The sequence below is a fragment of the Elaeis guineensis genome, chromosome 16 (assembly GCF_000442705.2).
Source record: "Elaeis guineensis isolate ETL-2024a chromosome 16, EG11, whole genome shotgun sequence".
In the NCBI taxonomy this organism is placed as follows: domain Eukaryota; kingdom Viridiplantae; phylum Streptophyta; class Magnoliopsida; order Arecales; family Arecaceae; genus Elaeis; species Elaeis guineensis.
The window spans coordinates 46,838,249-46,856,149 of record NC_026008.2 but is presented as its reverse complement, the minus strand read 5'-3'; the positions used below and the strand labels follow the sequence as shown (position 1 = coordinate 46,856,149).

General features: G+C 35.8%; 1 protein-coding gene across 6 annotated transcripts; it reads left to right on the top strand.

Annotated features, from left to right (window-relative positions):
- Nucleotides 1-551: 551 nt before the first annotated feature.
- Nucleotides 552-16,232, top strand: LOC105059193 (transcriptional corepressor LEUNIG_HOMOLOG). Of its 6 annotated transcripts, none has more exons than XM_010942434.4 (18): nt 552-787; nt 1,082-1,184; nt 1,298-1,395; nt 3,305-3,414; nt 3,527-3,822; nt 3,910-3,985; nt 4,102-4,213; nt 5,557-5,606; nt 5,700-5,972; nt 8,124-8,201; nt 8,348-8,575; nt 8,677-8,818; nt 8,892-9,001; nt 10,305-10,454; nt 12,472-12,627; nt 12,717-12,833; nt 12,976-13,173; nt 15,744-16,232. In XM_010942434.4, the coding sequence occupies exons 2-18, from the start codon at nt 1,153-1,155 to the stop codon at nt 15,885-15,887; spliced, it is 2,370 nt and encodes a 789-aa protein (XP_010940736.1). In that variant the 5' UTR covers nt 552-787; nt 1,082-1,152; the 3' UTR covers nt 15,888-16,232. The 6 variants fall into 6 exon arrangements, with proteins under 6 accessions (XP_010940736.1, XP_019711039.1, XP_010940735.1 ...); XM_019855480.3 differs by having other exon boundaries at nt 8,339-8,575; XM_010942433.4 differs by having other exon boundaries at nt 8,327-8,575.
- The last annotated feature ends 1,669 nt before the right edge of the window (nt 16,233-17,901 follow it).

The following is a 17,901-nucleotide window of genomic DNA, read 5'->3' as shown; positions in this document are numbered from 1 at the left end:
TGATTGGCTTTGGTACGATGTTTGGTGTTCGGCATGATATTTTAAAATTATAAGATCAAAGGCCATACCAGAGCTCCATCGCCCCAGGCTCGACGCTTCCGAGCCTCCCAGCTTCGGCTCCGAACAAAAACTTCGATCTCCGGCGTCCCCACGTAACGGAACACACTCGAAACCATCATTCCGTTATCATGTCAACAAACGTCGTTGTCAGACGGCGTTTGTTTAATGATTAATTAAATATAATGAAATTTTATGAAAGGAGGACAAAGAAATATGTCCTTTAAAATCATCTTCCAAATAAAAAAATAAGGCTAAAACAAGTATAATTCTCTAAAAACTGAATCTGTAACGGACGTTAGTCATGTAGACTGCTACCTAAGTGTTCGATAACGGATGGCTCTGCAGACGTTATGACGGCTGTTATGTTGGACGTAGGTTTTGTCCGGAGGCACCGGATGTTCTCGAACCTGGAGATTTGGTGCTCACGCCGAAGGTTCGAAACCCGAGCCAGAGATCTGGACGCCCATTTCTTGTTTCTCTCTGCACGGAGGCGGTGAGAGAAACAGAGAGAGAAGGAGAACGTTACCCTTCTGTCCGTTGTCCCGTTAAAGATCGAGCTGTTCGGCCTCTCTGGGGCTTGCTTCTCGTCTCCTTTCTCGCCCACGTCGGGAATTCCTCCAGGGTTTTAATTTAGTTCTTCTTCTTTCTCGTTTATGTTCTCGGTCTTGGAGGGAATCACGCAAGAACGTTTGAGATTTGGGGAATTTTGGATTGATTTCGAGCAAAGGTACGTCTTTTGAGCTCGATTTCATGGGAAAAATTCTTTCTTTTCGCTTTAATTCGAAGTGAATTGCTCCCTCGGAATTGGGACGGGTTTTGAGATATGGCGATCAGGCCGCGGAGGATACCAAGATCGATAATGTAGGCAGTGATCGTCTCGTGTCTGGTTGATCCGAGGGTCTTTATTTGGATCCAATCACTTCTTTTAATTTTCTTCGGAATGTTTTAGTTTTCTTTTGAATCTTTGGACGGACTTTCATGTTTCTCTTCCAGTTTTCATCATTTCTAGACTTCCTTGCAGTCTGCTGAGGAATGATGCTGTAACGGGAGTGGACTTGCGCGTTTTGCTTTGATAGTGGATCGGAGTTTGACATGGCGCAGAGTAACTGGGAAGCGGATAAGATGTCAGTATATAATAATAGATTTTTTTTCTTATTTTTTCTCTTAGATTTCATTTAGTTTTCGTACTGGAGCTATTGCACAGCTTATTCTTCATCTTTTCTCCATGCCGTCGCAGGCTTGATGTTTATATTTATGATTATCTGGTGAAACGAAATCTACAAACGACAGCGAAAGCTTTTATGGCCGAGGGAAAGGTTGCTGCTGATCCAGTAGGTAAGAGAGCCCCTATTTCTAGTGATTTTCTTGTTATTCCATGTATTCCTATCCTTTTATTACTAAAATTGGGAAAAGGGACATAGGATAGATGCATGTATATTTCCTGTCAATGAACAGATTATTTGTTTCTACATTCTCTTTTACTAAGGTAGGTTGCTTCAATCTTTTATTATTATTATTATTATTATTAATGTATTGTTATATACTAAGCATTTCTTTCTTTTCTTTTCTTTTGTGACATAAAAGATGGATTGGAACCACCAGACATTTCATTAAGGAATTTGTTATGTGATGAGCAACAAGTGTGAGCAGCATCCAGTAATTCTATGCCTAAACATACTGTATGAGAAGAAAAGGATTAACCACTAGTGACAAGCATGTTTCCCCCTGACTCCTCGAGCAAATTTATGACTAAGCTACATGAAAAGAAAGTGTCTAATGACTAGCGACAAAAAGGAATTTTTGATGTACAGAATAAATCTATTGCTATATCTATGGTGCAAAAAGAAAGGGATTAGTTTCTAGTGACAAACACTTTTCTTTCTGCCAACATCTAGAGTGGTTCCATGACTAAAACTACAGCATTAATAGAAAGGGATTAAGCATCAGTGGCAAATAGATTTTTCCCTAACATTTGGAGAAAATCCATGGCTAAAGCTACAATATTTAAAAAAAAGAAATTAATCACTAGCGACAAATAGTTATTTTTTTTCTAATATTCAGAACAATTCTATGACCAAAACTGCCGAATGAAAGAAAAGGGGTTAATCACCAGAAACAAATAGTGCCCCCCCTCCCCCCCCCCACAAAAAAAAGAAAGAAATGTCCTGCGTATGAAAGGAAAGAAATTAATCACAAGTAATGAAGTAAGCATTAGTGGCAAATAGATTTTTCCCTAACATTTTGGAGAAAATCTATGGCTAAAGCTACAATTTTTGAAAAAAAGAAATTAATCACTAACGACAAATAGTTATTTTATTTTTTTTTCTAATATTCAGAACAATTCTATGACCAAAACTGCCATATGCAAGAAAAGGGGTTAATCACCAAAAACAAATAGCGCCGCCACGCCCTCGCCCCCCCCCCCCCCCCCCCCCACCCCACACACAAACAACTACAGGATGGGAAAAAGGATTAATCACAAACGACAGTTGTGTTATTTCCTTTTTCCATTTTTTATTTCACTTTTATGTCTTCTGTATTAAGAAGAAAATCCTTGCACTTGTGATAAATGTCCCTGTTTGCCACATTTATCAAACTACTATTTGATGCAAAAAAAATTATACCACATGCTCATATTTTGGAAGATTTTTATTAATTTGGGTCCAAATTATTCATCCATGCGGCTGTCATCTGTTCATTTCCTAAATGCAATCAAAATGTGATTCTGAAATTTTTGGTTCTGGGTATTCAGTGTCAAAATGTAATTTACTTTGATTTGTTATGAGCAATATCCACCCCCCACCCAGCCACCCACCCACAAAAAAAAAAAAAAAAAAAAAGGAAAAAAAAAGAAAAAAGAATTCTCCATGTTTCTTTATTAAGAATGAGGTACTGGCATTAAATGCTGCATGTGATGAATGTCTAAATGCGACACATATTTATTGATGTATAACACATCCATATTTTGTTCAGAACTTTACCAACGTGGGTCCAAAAATTGAAGTTAATCCATCCATAGAATTATTATCTGTTCTTCTCCTAAATCCACTCAACATGTGATTCTGACATTTCTGGTTCTAAGGTCTCATTGTCCTTGTCTTCACAATTTTTTTGATGATAGTTTCTTCTAATGCAACAATTCATTCATGTTTGTTGATTTTGATGAGAAATTCTTATACCTTCATTAAAAAAAAAAAAAAAAAAAATCTTAAGGCGGCCATGTGACCTATAATTTGACTGACAGCAATTGATGCTCCGGGAGGTTTTCTCTTTGAATGGTGGTCTGTTTTTTGGGATATCTTCATTGCAAGGACTAATGAAAAGCATTCTGAGGTTGCTGCAGCTTATATAGAGGTGGGGTTGCAGAGACAAAACCTTAATTATTTCTCATTAAGTCATTATATTTCTTCTTGTGATTGTAATGTAGTCTTTCCAATTAAACCTGTCTTCTCTTTTTGGCTGACAGGCGCAACAAATAAAGGCGAGAGAACACCAACAACAGTTACAGATGCAGCAATTGCAACTCATGCAGCAGCGACATGCTCATATGCAGAGAAATAATGCTAATCACCCTTCTCTTAGTGGTCCCATAAATGCGATAAATTCTGATGGAATTCTCGGTTCCCCAACTGCCAGTGTCTTAGCTGCAAGGATGTATGAAGAACGTTTAAAGAATCCACATTCAATGGAGTCTGAGGTGTCCCCTCAGCTTCTCGATGCTAGCAGGATGGCCCTTCTTAAGTCAGCAGGGAACCATCCAGGGTAATATCTTCTCTTAGAAACTCCTTTTGTTCAGGAACTCCTCTTGGCTACCTGGATAAACATTCTATTGCTCTTTAACCACAACAGGCAGTTAATCCAAAGCAATCCAGGCAATGTATCTGCAACGCTGCAGCAAATTCAGGCACGAACCCAACAGACAAGTGTAAGTGGTCACTCTCTTTCATTACTTTGTTCTTCCTCCATCTCTTTTGATGCAAACACATATTGCAATTTTGGTTGATTATGGAACTTTGCCTCCTATGTTTCTAACTATATCAGGACATTAAAAGTGAGGCTAACTTGGGTATGGCTCAAAGATCTTTGCCGATGGATCCATCCTCAGTATATGGACAGGGTATTATCCAGTCAAAATCTGGATTAAGTGGGGCCGGTAAGTATAGATATGGAGATTGAATCAGATCTCATTTTTGGTGATTTTTTCTATTAAGGGTGGTGGTTGCTTGTTTTTGGAGTTCACTATGAAAACAATTGCTTGAAGAATTTAGCTTATGTTGTCTGAGTTATTCTCTACCAGATAATGGTCATCGTTTCAGCAGATGCAGAGTAGGTGCTTAAAAATTTTTGTTAACGCTTCAATATTGCGAAGCTTTTATGCCAAGAAATCAGAAGATCATTTGTGTTTTTTTTTTTTTTTATGCTGTTGTAGCTTCTTGCGAGATACTTTTGCTCTAATTTAAGACTGACAGTTGATGTAACCACTTTTTGATGTTTTCGGTTCTGTGAGGCCTTGATATTCTTTTACTGCCTTTTGCTTAATTTTCTTATCTTTTCTTTGAGCCAACGATACATCGATGGACTGTAAATTGCCTTACGAAGAAACATGACTTCTAGATAAGTTTGGGGAGCTTGTTTGTTGTTTGCTCACGCTAAAGTTCCAACATATATCGTCTCTTTACTATAAGCAGCACTCTTTTGGGGCAAGAAAAGTCTAATACAGATTGTTGACTCAAGCGGAAGATGATTCGGTTGTTTCTTATGGAGGATAGCTTGAATCTTTATTATGCTAGGAAGGAGGGGGGGGGGGGTTGTTGACAGTGTTTTTTCAATTAATAAATTCCAAATATTAAATACAAAGTGAGATATTCTGTAATATTTCCGTTTATGGAGATCACATCAGTCTTACATGGATAGTTCTAGTACTTAAGAATTGTTAATGATATATAGGCATCTTGCCCTATTCTAACTATATACTAAGTTTTCTTAACACCAAAGCAACCTGAAGTTGATACATGACTTAAAACTTCTTTCTGGTCCAGTGCTTAAACTTGAGCTAATTTATGTTGCCTATGAATGGTTAATTTAGGGGAAACTTAAGACCTGGAATTATTTAGTCTAAGTAGACAGTTTTTTGTTTTACCAGAAATATGCTTTTTGGTTCTTATGTTGCTGACTTTATATTTCATATTGTGGTCTGTGCATGACATGGTAAAATATTGTGTATATTAGGCTTATTTTTTCTAATTTTTCTGTGTCACTGGTGGTGGTAAATTCTTCCTATAGAAGTGGATTCAAATGCAGGTTTGGGTGGTTTGGATGCTTATAGTGCGAACTGTAACAAACTGATAATTCCATGATTCAACCAATCCTTGTTTTTCTTCTTCGCTTTGATATATTGCTTTGTCAAAAATAGTGGAATATAAATGGTGTAAAAAATTTTCGGAAGATTATATAGGCTTTAACTCCGTTGATCCTGTTGACTGTTCATCTCTTCAGGATTGAACCAAGGCGTCAGTGGTCTTCCATTGAAGGGCTGGCCTTTGACTGTAAGCTTCATATAGAAAATTACTTATCTTTCACAATTGGTTGGATATAGTTCTGTTAACGTTATGTGATTTTTTTTTTTTTTTTAATTTCAGGGGCTTGATCAACTACGTCCAAACATAGGCCCACAAATGCAGAAGCCTTTTTTATCTACACAATCTCAGTTTCAGCTTATGTCACAGCAGCAACAACAACAATTCTTGGCACAAGCCCAGGCTCAAGGAAATCTTGGTAGCTCTCCCAACTATGGAGATTTGGATCCTAGAAGATTTAGGGCCTTACCTAGGGGTGGCTTGAATGTGAAAGATGTTCAACCCACTGGAACTGATGGATCAATAGGTTCCCCACTTCAGTCAAATTCACCAAAGGTTAGACAGGATCAAGCTGAATATGTTATGAAGGTCGGTTTCTTTATGGCTGCATTCTTGATGAACTGCTCTTTTTTTTTTTTTTTTCCTGATGCAAATCATCTGGTTATATATTTAAAAATTGTTGGAATCATCAGTTGCTCGAAGAAATTAAGAACTTGTTCATCAATGCAAATAGAAAACAATTTTGTCCATGCAACTTAAAAACAACTGGATAATTTCAGAGATGTCTTAAATGTTCATTATGCTGCAGTGTACTGGTAGCTCTTTTAGTTATGCTTTTCTTTGAGCTTTTCCTAATTTCTGTCTTTATACTTATGCATATAACAATTTGTAACATTTCAACTCTGATGTACCTAATGTCATGGTCAATGCACACCCACAACAGAAGCTTGAGGCTAGAAAATCTGTGGGATCTGATAGTGGGCCTGGTGGTTTTGTTCCAAGGAATTTAATCTGTTGTAACTAGAAGAGGGACAAAAGGTGTGATCATGGTACACCACTGGAAGATGTGACAGCATACCTTAGGATTGATGGTGATAACTAGTTCATTTAAAAAGAGCTCTCAGATTGAGTTAGAGGAAAAGATAACATTGTTTTTTTCTCATCAAATTGTGTTTTCTCGTCATCAATGGTTTTCAAGAAACTTGATAACCATCAAAGTATTGTTGGTTATGTGGGAGGATGTGACTTTAATGCAAGTCTTGGTATAATACAGTGCTTTAAAGGCTAGCTGCGGTCAAGGGTCTGTATGCCATATATGTGGTATGATGGCACTTATAGAGTTGGGTATTTTTTAAAAAATTGGAAATAAATAAAATGTATCAAAAAGTACCAACATTTGATAATAATAACAGTGGTTAGCACTCAACACGTAATAACCTACATTAGTCCACATGAGAGTTGGCTGCATATGTGGCTGTCCAGGGGTAATTGACTGCTTTCGACCTATATATGGCTTGATTGCATTGAATAACTGCACATAAGGAATCCAGCATGCTTACCGGACCACATCCACATATCTGGCTGCAAATTACCGATTTTTCATATAGAAGTGTTTTCTCATATGACTTTAAATCGCACATCCTTTGCATGGCTGCAGGACTGAAATCCTCATGTATCACATTATCGTAGATCAAATATTGGTTTGATATTTGTTGACTAGGTTAAAGGGGTCTCTCATGTTCTGCAAGGGATATTGAAAGAAATTCCAACTATATCTGTCAGTGTTAAAATAAACTCTTCTTTGTATGGTCCATATTCCTCCCCCCAATTGATGCTACAAATGGCTACTCGCTAGACCAGGTGATGAGACTCATAATATGGGTTTTGGTAACTTGTCCAACCTTTAACTGCTACTAATACATGCTGCTAGTTAAGTTCATACATGGCGGGACAACAAAAGTTCAAAATGATATAGCAGATATGTTGCAAATAGTGATGCAAAAACTATCTAAACCAATGGCCCAAGCACCAGAAACAACATCAAATTTATGGTTATCTGAAAGATGGAATTTCAACTAAAGGATTGGTCAATTGAAGCTGCCCATACCATGTGGAAATGTGTGAATCATGTTTTGAATACAAGGGGTCTCAGATTGGACTATTTTTCTGTGAATACTTAAGTTAAACCTGTAGTTAAATAATATTTATTTATTTTATTTATTTGATTTAGTTTTCATTATTTGTTGTTTGCTTTTTTTTTTTTTGGAGGTTTTCCCTCATGCCAACCTAACCTCCATAATAGTTACACCCCAAGATTAAGGCCAACTGAGTGCATCCATGGAGTGATATATCAATTTAAATAGCTATGTATTGGGAAGTCTCTCTCTCTCTCTCTCCCCCCCTTTCTCTCTCCTCCCCCCTCTCTTTCTCACGCACACACTCACAGACACATGCACACACACTTGTTCTTAGCGCACATGGCACCCTGAATAACGAGCTTGATTGAGGACGTTACCCCTGCAATTAAGTGGTATAGAAATGTGTAATGTGGCTTCATTACTTTCCATTGGAAGAGTCATGCACTGCCTTTCATCCTGTGGAATTTTCTAGAAAATGCTGGTTATTACCCTTGTATGATCTTTTAGATGGTGTCAACATCCTGTTTTCTTGATAATTGCTTGCATCTCTGATTTGATTTTAATGTAGTTGAAGGCAGCCCAGATGCAGCACTCCTCTGCTCAACAATCACAGGAACAACTCCAGCAGCAGCAACAGTTGCAACAGGTACTACGAGGAAATTTACTTTGCCAGCTTCCTGCTGGTTTTTGTTTTTCCAATTTCTGAATTAATCATTGATGAGAAGTATCTTTTCCGTCCGAACCAACTTAGTGGGTTTTCAGTTCTGACAGTTGTTTATTAAGAATATCCAGAGTAATAGGAAAAGGAAACAGCCTTCTTCATCAGGAGCTGCGAACAGTACTGGAACAGGCAACACGGTTGGCCCTTCTCCCAACTCCCCTCCATCAACTCCCTCAACCCATAATACTGGTGAAGGAGTGGCAATGGCTGGAAATATACATCATGTCAACAATATGCCAAAAAGTTTGATGATGTATGGTACAGATGGAACAGGACTTGCCTCAGCTTCAAATCAGATGGTATTATAGTAACTTTTCTTCTTCAGGCTTTTTAATGTGAAATGGAGTGGTGGTGCTCAAAATTCCATGTGGCTTGATATTACTTGTACACTAAATAACAGGATGATCTGGAACATTTTGGAGATGTTGCTTCTTTGGATGATAATGTAGAATCGTTTTTATCGCATGATGATGGAGATGCTAGAGATATATTTGCTGCACTAAAAAGAAGTCCTGCAGAGCCCAATCCGGGGTCTTCAAAGGGTAATTATGGTACTTGCATTCCACTAGGAATTTGTGTAGAAAATCTATAAACATGGGTGAACTTTCTGTCTAGGTTTTACATTCAGTGAGGTTAGCTCTATCCGCATAAGCAACAACAAAGTTGTCTGCTGCCACTTTTCTTCAGATGGGAAGTTGCTGGCAAGTGCTGGGCATGAAAAGAAGGTATTCTGTATGGTTTTTTTGTAATGGTGTTTCTGGAAGTGTCAATTTTGACATGAGTACTGACCATCTGATTCGAGAATGCCTAAACCATGGTTTTCATCTTGGCAGATGTAGCAGTTCATATTGGTTATAGAAGTCCGCTGATATGATATATGTGCCATATATAATAACGTACACACATGTAGATGTATGATCAATCGATCGATCTCTGACCTTGTTATCTTGGCAGATCCTGAGATATTGGCTTGTACCTTGTTGATATATCAAGAGAAAACTTCCAATCCTTTTTTTACTATCTCGAACAAACACACAACATATATGTATGTATATGATCTCTAACCTTATTATATTGGCAGATCCTGAGATTTTAGCTGGTGCACTATCAATATATTAAATGAAATCTCCAAATCTTTATATCTCAAGCACTAGCACTCCCCATCCCCCAAAATACACACAAAAGAAAAAAGCCAAATGAAAAACACATGCATGCACGTGCAAGATATCTAATCGTATTATGTTGACTGATCCTGAGATTTTCATTGGTACAATGTCAATAACTCTAGATATCAAGTTAAACTGTCTGATCTGTCTTTATTAATCTTGAATAAGTTTTGTGATTCAGAAATATCAAAAACAATGTCTTGAAACAGTTATTTATTTTGGCTGCGAATTCATAATATCAAGGTGGTTTTTTAAATTTCCCTCCCTTCTTATCTGAGATGAACTGAGATCTTGGTTCACTCAAGCATGAGCCACCTTCCTGAGTAGCCAATATTTCATCTTTCAACAACCTTGGCCTTCATTTAAGGTTCAAGAACAATTGGTAGCAAATAAATGGAAGTAACATGTTTTATCACTGTAAAGCTTGTATTACTATCATAATACTTAGTAGTTAATCATTGACTGTGATATGAAACTTGTAAATAAGGATGTATTAATGGAATGTACCATGTTTTAATTGTAAGTTATGGAAGGGCATTCAGGGAATAGAAATGGGAAATAAAGTGCTTTTGGCTCTTTAAACGACAGTACAAATAAATCATTTTTGTCACGTATTTATAATGATGACAATAATATATGATTGAAGAGGCTTGGTAACTCAGATGTAAAAATGTTCTATAATTTTATACTCTGATTTTCATTATTTTGATGGCATATGCTTGTGCCAGGTGATGATTGACCTGCCAGTTGCCTAGTTGCATGAATATTTTCCTGTGGAATATCCTGCCTGAAGCTTGTACTGTTTTTCATTATCAATCTGGTAGGTTTGTGTTTGCTTATCAATTTGTATTTTATTCTGCAGGCTATTCTCTGGAACATGGATACTTATCAGACTGAGAGCACTCCTGAAGAACACACTTCAATTATTACAGATGTTCGTTTTAGGCCAAACTCATCTCAGCTGGCAACATCTTCTTTTGATAGGACTGTGCGACTGTGGAATGCAGAAGATGTATGATCTCAACTTTTGCAACTTTAGAAGAAATGCATTTAATAATCAAGTGTAGCTTGTTATATCTGCATTCATTTCTCTATTTTTTTTTCTTTTGTTTTAATACATTGAAGCCAACCCACATGCTATGTCTTTTGTCCTAAACTTTACAGATCGCTGTTATTGTCTTGTTTTATTTCCAGATATAACCTTCAATTCACCAGCATGAGTAATAGGCGAGTAGTCCTAATTGTCTTGTAGAATTCACCTTTGTTAGTTGTTTCTTCTAATTATTTAGCTTGTATGTGCAGTAATCTAATTGTATCGGTTGGTTTTGCTCACCATAATCATGCAGCTTTGGTAGGGAATGATATGAATGTCCTATCTCGTGAATACCCCTCATGAATACCCCTTCTTTTAACCCTTTCGGAGCAAGAATTTACTATAGCTCGAGCATTTGTCTGATGTTACCAACCACAGAAGAGGCTCTTTCAATACTCAAGCTTAAAAACATTTGAAAGTATATTATCATCTAAGTATTGGAACAGGTTTTGTGAAAATGAGCTAATAAAGAAGCAATCAGATATTTCTGTACAAAAAGGACAGAAGATTATTTCCTAGCCAAAAAGTCACTATAATTGTGGCTTTTCAGATAGTGGACCAATGAACTTCTTTCCAAATGCTGGCCTGTACTTTCTCTGTCTATTTATCTCTCTCTCTCTCTCTTTCCATGGTTGATGCAAAATCAATCTTTACAGATTTCAGCAAGAGCTGTGAGAAGAACTGGTCCGACTATTTTTAAGATGATAGGTAATATTGACTGATAACAAGTAGACAAATGTATTCATATGTGTGGATGCATGAGTATAAATGAAGCATTGAAGTTGGCAGTGTGAATTGGACAGTGCATTTCGAACAATACTTAAGGGATCTAGATGGTACATTTCCTACAATATTTAAGCTGATAATAATTATGAAGCATTCAAGTTACAAATCAAGGATGCACAGAAGATGCATGAGTATAAATGAAGCATTGAAGTTATCAGTGTGAATTGGACAGTGCATTTCCTACAATACTAAAGTGATATAGATGGTACATCTCCTGCAATACTTAAGCTGATAATAATTATGAAGCATTCAAGTTAAAAATCAAGGGTGCAGAGAAGATCCACTCAATTTTTTTAAAAATATAAAATAGGCTTTCTAGATCTGAAATATGACGTGCAAACTTTGTTTAAGAGTGCATTATAGAGGCTAAGTTAGGCAACTATGAAATACACTGATCCATTGGACAGGTGACTTCTATGAACGGGCTGATTAGCAAGATGGTTCATAGGCTGGTTGCTCTAATGGACAAATGCAGGATACAAACATGGGTACTTGATGATATCATTTGCTTCACTTTAATTCGTGTGCGGAGAAGCCTTTTAGTGAGACCATTGTGTTGAGGATGTTGAAGAACTCTCATCATTAATTAGTCAATTGTTGTAATAATTACGTATCTAGCTTAAAATAGTCTTGGCTCAAATTATGCACTGCTCATTTCCCTTTCTCATCCGTAAGCTTTAATGTTGTTCTCTAATCTTGCTATTGTGGCTTTGATTCTTTCTGTGCTTTGTTTGAGATGGCAAATAAAAATGGCATCGCGATCATCAGCTGGTCCCTTTTGTCTTTCATTTGAGCCACCTATAATTGTTTCTTCCATCCGAGGGAACCTTATCAACAACCTGTCTGACTGCCTGCTTGGTAAATCTTGATCAGATAACTGCACTGAAAACCCAAACTTTATTTACTGCAGACGGGTACCTTGTGCTTTTGACTGTAAAGTTCTGGGTTTCTCTCTAAGCCACTTTTTTTTTACATGATATCATATTAGAGGTCTTAATGTTATTGATCTCTGCAGATTGATAATTGGAGGTTTTATTAAAAGATATCTCTTATTTCTTATGACTTTCCCTGCTAGTTTGAAATGCTTGTTGGGTATCCAACTTTCTGATAATGACATGCTTACAACACAATTTTGTGGCTTGTTTTGCAGCCTAGTTATTGTTTGCATACATTCAGTGGACACAACTCCCAAGTGACGTCTCTTGATTTTCATCCAAAGAAGACAGATCTCCTGTGCTCTTGTGATAGCAATGGTGAAATTCGATTCTGGAGTGTCGACCAGTTTTCATGCTCACGTGTTTCTAAGGTTACTTTTCATGATGATGCTCTCATCTATTCACCTTTGGTTGTATTTAATTGTGCTCATGTCTTAATTCTTTATTGTTGGTCAAACAGGGTGGTACAGTGCAAGTTAGGTTTCAGCCTAACATCGGACAGTATTTAGCAGCAGCAGCGGAGAATGTGGTGTCTATTTTTGATGTTGAGACAGACAGAAAGATATACACATTGCAGGTTGTTCAGTATACATCAATAACATCTATCACAAGCTTTTCCTCTTTTGGGGAAAAAAACGAGTGAATTAATTAAAAGTTTGCCATTCAGTAAAATTCACAAATCATTTTTTTAAAAATCCCCTTTCATTTTATATATCCAGAGACATACCAAGGAGGTACAATCTATTTGCTGTGACAATAGTGGGGAGCTTCTAGCATCTGTTAGTCAGGATTGTGTGAAGGTGTGGTCATTATCAAGAGGAGACTGCATTCATGAGCTAAACTCAAATGGAAACAAGTTTCATTCATGTGTTTTTCATCCAAACTATCCAGATATTTTGGTTATCGGGGGGTATCAGGTAATTGTGATTTATTTTTAACTTCATTGATAAAGATAAGGTGATATGCACTTCTCTTATGTATGTCTAAAATAGAGGTTCTACTTATGCTGAGCTGTCTATTCGCTATGTCGACGCTTGTATTAATAATGTCATTAATGCAGTTCTTTATTTTGGATAATAAGTAGTGCTTTTGTATCTATTCTATTTATCTATTTATACCTCCATTAGCCATGCGGGTGCCCATATTGATGATGTCATTAGTATGGTTCATTATTTTGGATAATAAATAGGCCTCTTAGAGTTGATACAAGATGAAGATAGACTTATAATTATCGCTTATTAACATATATCTGGTATAAGTGAATATTATATTGTCTCTTCCTTCAATGATAAGTGAGTATAAATCATTGATAGACAATAGAGTATCTTACTATTGTCAAACTTAAGTATCAATTATACTTCTATATATATTTTTTTATTATCAATTATACTTATGTAGTTGATATGAGTATAATTGATCCTTGAGAATATTATTTAGCCAAAATATGTAAGTATTGTACTTGTTTAAATTGACATTACTATATTGATTTTGTGAGGACTCGCGCATGTATTTAGTCTCACATCCATTATTTACTGGAAAGATTTTGGGTATTTATACAAAGTCAAGAAATCAAAATAACATTTTTCAACTAGTGTTTTTGGGTGAGGTCACAGATTGTTACTAATGGTATCTGAGCCAACCTCACCCATAGCCCATGCGGACTAGAAGATATTGTAGCACGGGTTTATAGGGGCTAGCCATGAGCCAATCGTAGTGTTCATGAATACATTTGCATTAATTTGGACCCTCAGTTTAGCAAGGACACTAAGGCTTAAATAGGGGGAGTATGTGAGGATCCGTGCGGGTGTGTATTTAGTCTTACATCGGTTATTTGCTGGAAAGATCTTAGGTATTTATACAAAGCCAAAGAACCAAAATAATAACTTCCGGCTAGTCTTTTTGGATAAGGTCCTAGATTGTTATAAAGTGAGATATTCGATGGGAGTCTTTTTGCTCAGTTATCATCAAACTTCATTGCTTAATATGCAACCAAGTCTGAAACCGGATTAGATACGGTTCGGATACTAGTATATATCTTTATCCATATTTGTTTTATTTGATGAATACATATATGGATATTAGTCGGATGTAAAAATTCATATCCATATTTATTTTAAACGGATGTGGATACAAATTGGATGCTAGAGGTATGGATATAAATATGGATATAAGTTAGATAACAAAATTTTACGACCATAGAATTGAGGATGTTACTAAATGGATGGTAAATCAAATTAATAGCACGTTATGAGATTATATATTTCTCTTAAAATTTCAAAAGTGCGATATAAAATTAAATAAGATTATAAATAGAATTAGATATTCGGATACAGATCATATAATTGTCTATCCATATCCATATCTATTTTTCTTTGATGGATATGGTATGAATATGGATATTAATCGGATGCTTAAATTTTTAGCCATATCTAAATAGATTCGGATATGAAAATGGATCTGGATGGATATTGTTTGCTCCACTTTCACCCCTATGTGCAACAAAAATTTGACTATCAAAACCTTCTATTTATTATAATTTGCTATGTTATTATTATTGCATTTCAAGAAGAACGGGAAAAAGGGAAAAAATCCTGCGGATCATGTAGGGTTGGTATTAGCAACGTCAGTGTTAATAACGAGAGTTTTCCCATGAAGACTGAGTTATGCAGACTTTTCATTTTGCTGTGTAGATATTGGTATTAATGAAGTGGGTATTAATGACGGGAGCTACTGCTTAGCCATCATTAAAGTTAATTGTCTAATGTGCAATAGAATTCTATTGAAGTCTTTTATTTATCATAATTATATATTGCTATACTGGATTTCAAGAATAGTTGGAAGGAGAAAAAATCATTCGTTATGCATAATGCAGGTTATGTACAAGTATTATCTATAACTGCCATGTATGTATAAATTAATCATGATAGGAATGCTCTAATTGCTTTAAAATATAGCCTCCATCCGGTGATTTTGGCTGCTCCATTGTGCTCTTCTTGTGGGTGACAAGCTTATGACTTCTGCCAACCTAAAGAAAATAAGGACCATTTATTTTGTTCCTCCTGTTGGAATTTGATCTGATCTTTTATTCTTCTAATTCTATTTTTGTATAATTGGTTTAGAAGTGTCAGATAATATTTAGAATAAAAAAAGACTATCAATATATTTGGTTATTTTGATACTTGTATGTATTGAAGATTTCTTCTCTCTTCCATTATGAAACATTTTTATTTTGCTGCTGTCCAGTGCCATGACATTTTGCTTTTTCATCTAGAACTAAGGCAAATCTTGGAAGCTCATGAAGCAGCCAACTTTGTTTTTCCTTTTCCTCTTGTTCTTTGATGGTTAGCAGTGCTACCTGTCATACTTGAGAAATCTGATAAATCATTTTTGTGGTTCTATTTTGCTGGTTGGCAATCTACTTTGTTTGAATTTTACTTGATTATGTGCTTTTGCTAATTTTTGTTATGTATTCTTTCAATTCTTGCAGTCCTTGTTGCTGTGGAATGTGATGGAGAACCAAACCTTGTCGGTCGCGGCACACGAAGGTCTGATTGCAGCATTGGCACAGTCACAAGCCACAGGAATGGTGGCCTCTGCTAGCCATGACAACTCTGTTAAGCTGTGGAAGTAAGCAGGGGCATGTTTTGGCCTCACAATGCAGCTGTTCTCTTACAAATTTTCAATAAAAGGAAGAAATAATGTCCTATGCTTGGTTGGTTCGTTGGTTGGTTGTTTGAAATCAATAAAAGTCGAGGTGTCTCTGAAAGTGAGTTGTGGAGGATGTATGTATGTGAAAGGATGGGTTATCGTGTTTTGGTGGGTGTGGCTGGTATTGGACAGTGGATTAAGGTCTTAGTTGTTTTTTTTTTTTTTTTTTGACATTTTCCATCTTTAATTTATATAATATATAAAAACTATGAACCATGTAATTTATGTTGATTTGGAGAAATAGTGCGGTCTGATGAGGGTGGTAAAACTATCTTCACTCGTTTGTGCAAATCATCTCATAGCAGGTATGAACTTGACAAAATCTATTTGTGGATATGCTCGTCGACAATGTCTGTGCGTGAGGTTCTGTGCCAGAATATTTTTCATCAACGATAAGAACGTATTAAACGTATGTGCAAACGGCATCCACGGTAAGGGACGGTGGTGGGTAATGTTGACTATTAGTATGAAAACAGATGATGGAAAGAAGATGTGTGGGCAGGGAGCCCTTACCGCTAACAATTACGATTTTTTGGAGGCTTAATCATTGAAGCTGATTAGTTTACCTTAATAAATATTATCGTTTGGATGATTATATCTTTAGTACAGGATGTAATGCAGTTCCTCCAACATTTGCTGTACAGGTTGATTTATATGCCGCTGAGACAAATTGGAGTGTTGGAAACTGTTGTTGTTGTTGCAAATTATGCAGTTCCTCCAACATCTGTACAGGTTGATTTATATGCCGCTGAGGCGGATTGGAGTTTTGGACACTGTTGAAGTTTTTCAAATGATGCTCGGAGATATCCTGTTAATGGCTCATGAGCAAGCGGTTGCAATAACTATTTATACAAATAAAATGTAATATTCGTTCAGGACAAATTTTTGTTTAATACCTGTAAAAGTAATTTCCATGAAAGTCAAGATAAAAACTAAGTTGTTAAAATTGTTTATAGGATGGTCTCCTCAGATTTTATCATTTGTCAACTTCAGGTGTTTTTTTGTTTTTAGTCTTTTGTTAGCGTCATTCTAACGTAAATTGTTCGTGAGGCGCTGGGAAAGAACTAGTCTTTGAGTTTTTCGTTTTTTTTTTAAAATCAATGAAACAATAATTTTACCTTCTTTTTCAGTCAGTTTTCATTGATTTTTCGATCTATATCTAAAAAATGAAAATTAAAAAAAATACTGATGACTCCCATAAGGAGCCTACGTTTGCTGTATGTACCCCGGAAATTGCAACGAAGAGACGTTGAAATTGATTGCTCTCTCCTCTTAAAATTTCGTTTTGTTAGAGCTTGATTCTCTTAGTCAAGTCACGACTAAATCCTTGATTTGATTTTTAGATATAAGATATTATTCTTTTTTTTTTCTGTTACAATGATGTTATTCTTTTAAAGATGCCAGTTTATCTTGTTACCCGAGTTCTTGATGGTTAGATTTGGTTTCTTAGGACCGGTTCGGTGTTATTGGTGTTACTTATGCCGATACTTTATTAAAAAAAAAAGAAAAAAAAAAAAAGAAGCGAAAGCTAAAAACTAGAGTTTCTAATATCATGTGAAAGGTCTTCTTTGACTTTCTCATCTCGTAAAAAGCTTCTTCTAAAAGGTTTTTTTTTTTCTCTATCTTTATTTATTTATTTATTTTTTTTCTTGTAGCAGACTAGAAATGCTTTTCAAACAATATTATTAAAAAATTATTTTTAAGAATTTTTTTTTAAATTTATAAAAGCAAATTTTTAAGCAACTGCAATATGATATACCTTCGCTGGACTCCAAAGGCTTAGGGATATTTTGGTAAAAATTGTTAGACAATTTTAATCTGTTATGTTTGGATCATACTTCTATGTTTATGCAAAATTCAATTATAAATAAATCATACATTATATCATCGTGTATCCAATACGATGATCCCATAGCTCGCAGGATGTCTTACCTTCT

Coding starts and splice junctions, on each gene's coding strand:
- LOC105059193 (XM_010942430.4), top strand. CDS start 1,153: ATGGCGCAGAGTAACTGGGAAGCGGATAAGAT. Junction 9,002..10,304: donor GTGCTGGGCATGAAAAGAAG/GTATTCTGTATG, acceptor TTTATTCTGCAG/GCTATTCTCTGGAACATGGA. Junction 10,455..12,471: donor GACTGTGGAATGCAGAAGAT/GTATGATCTCAA, acceptor CTTGTTTTGCAG/CCTAGTTATTGTTTGCATAC.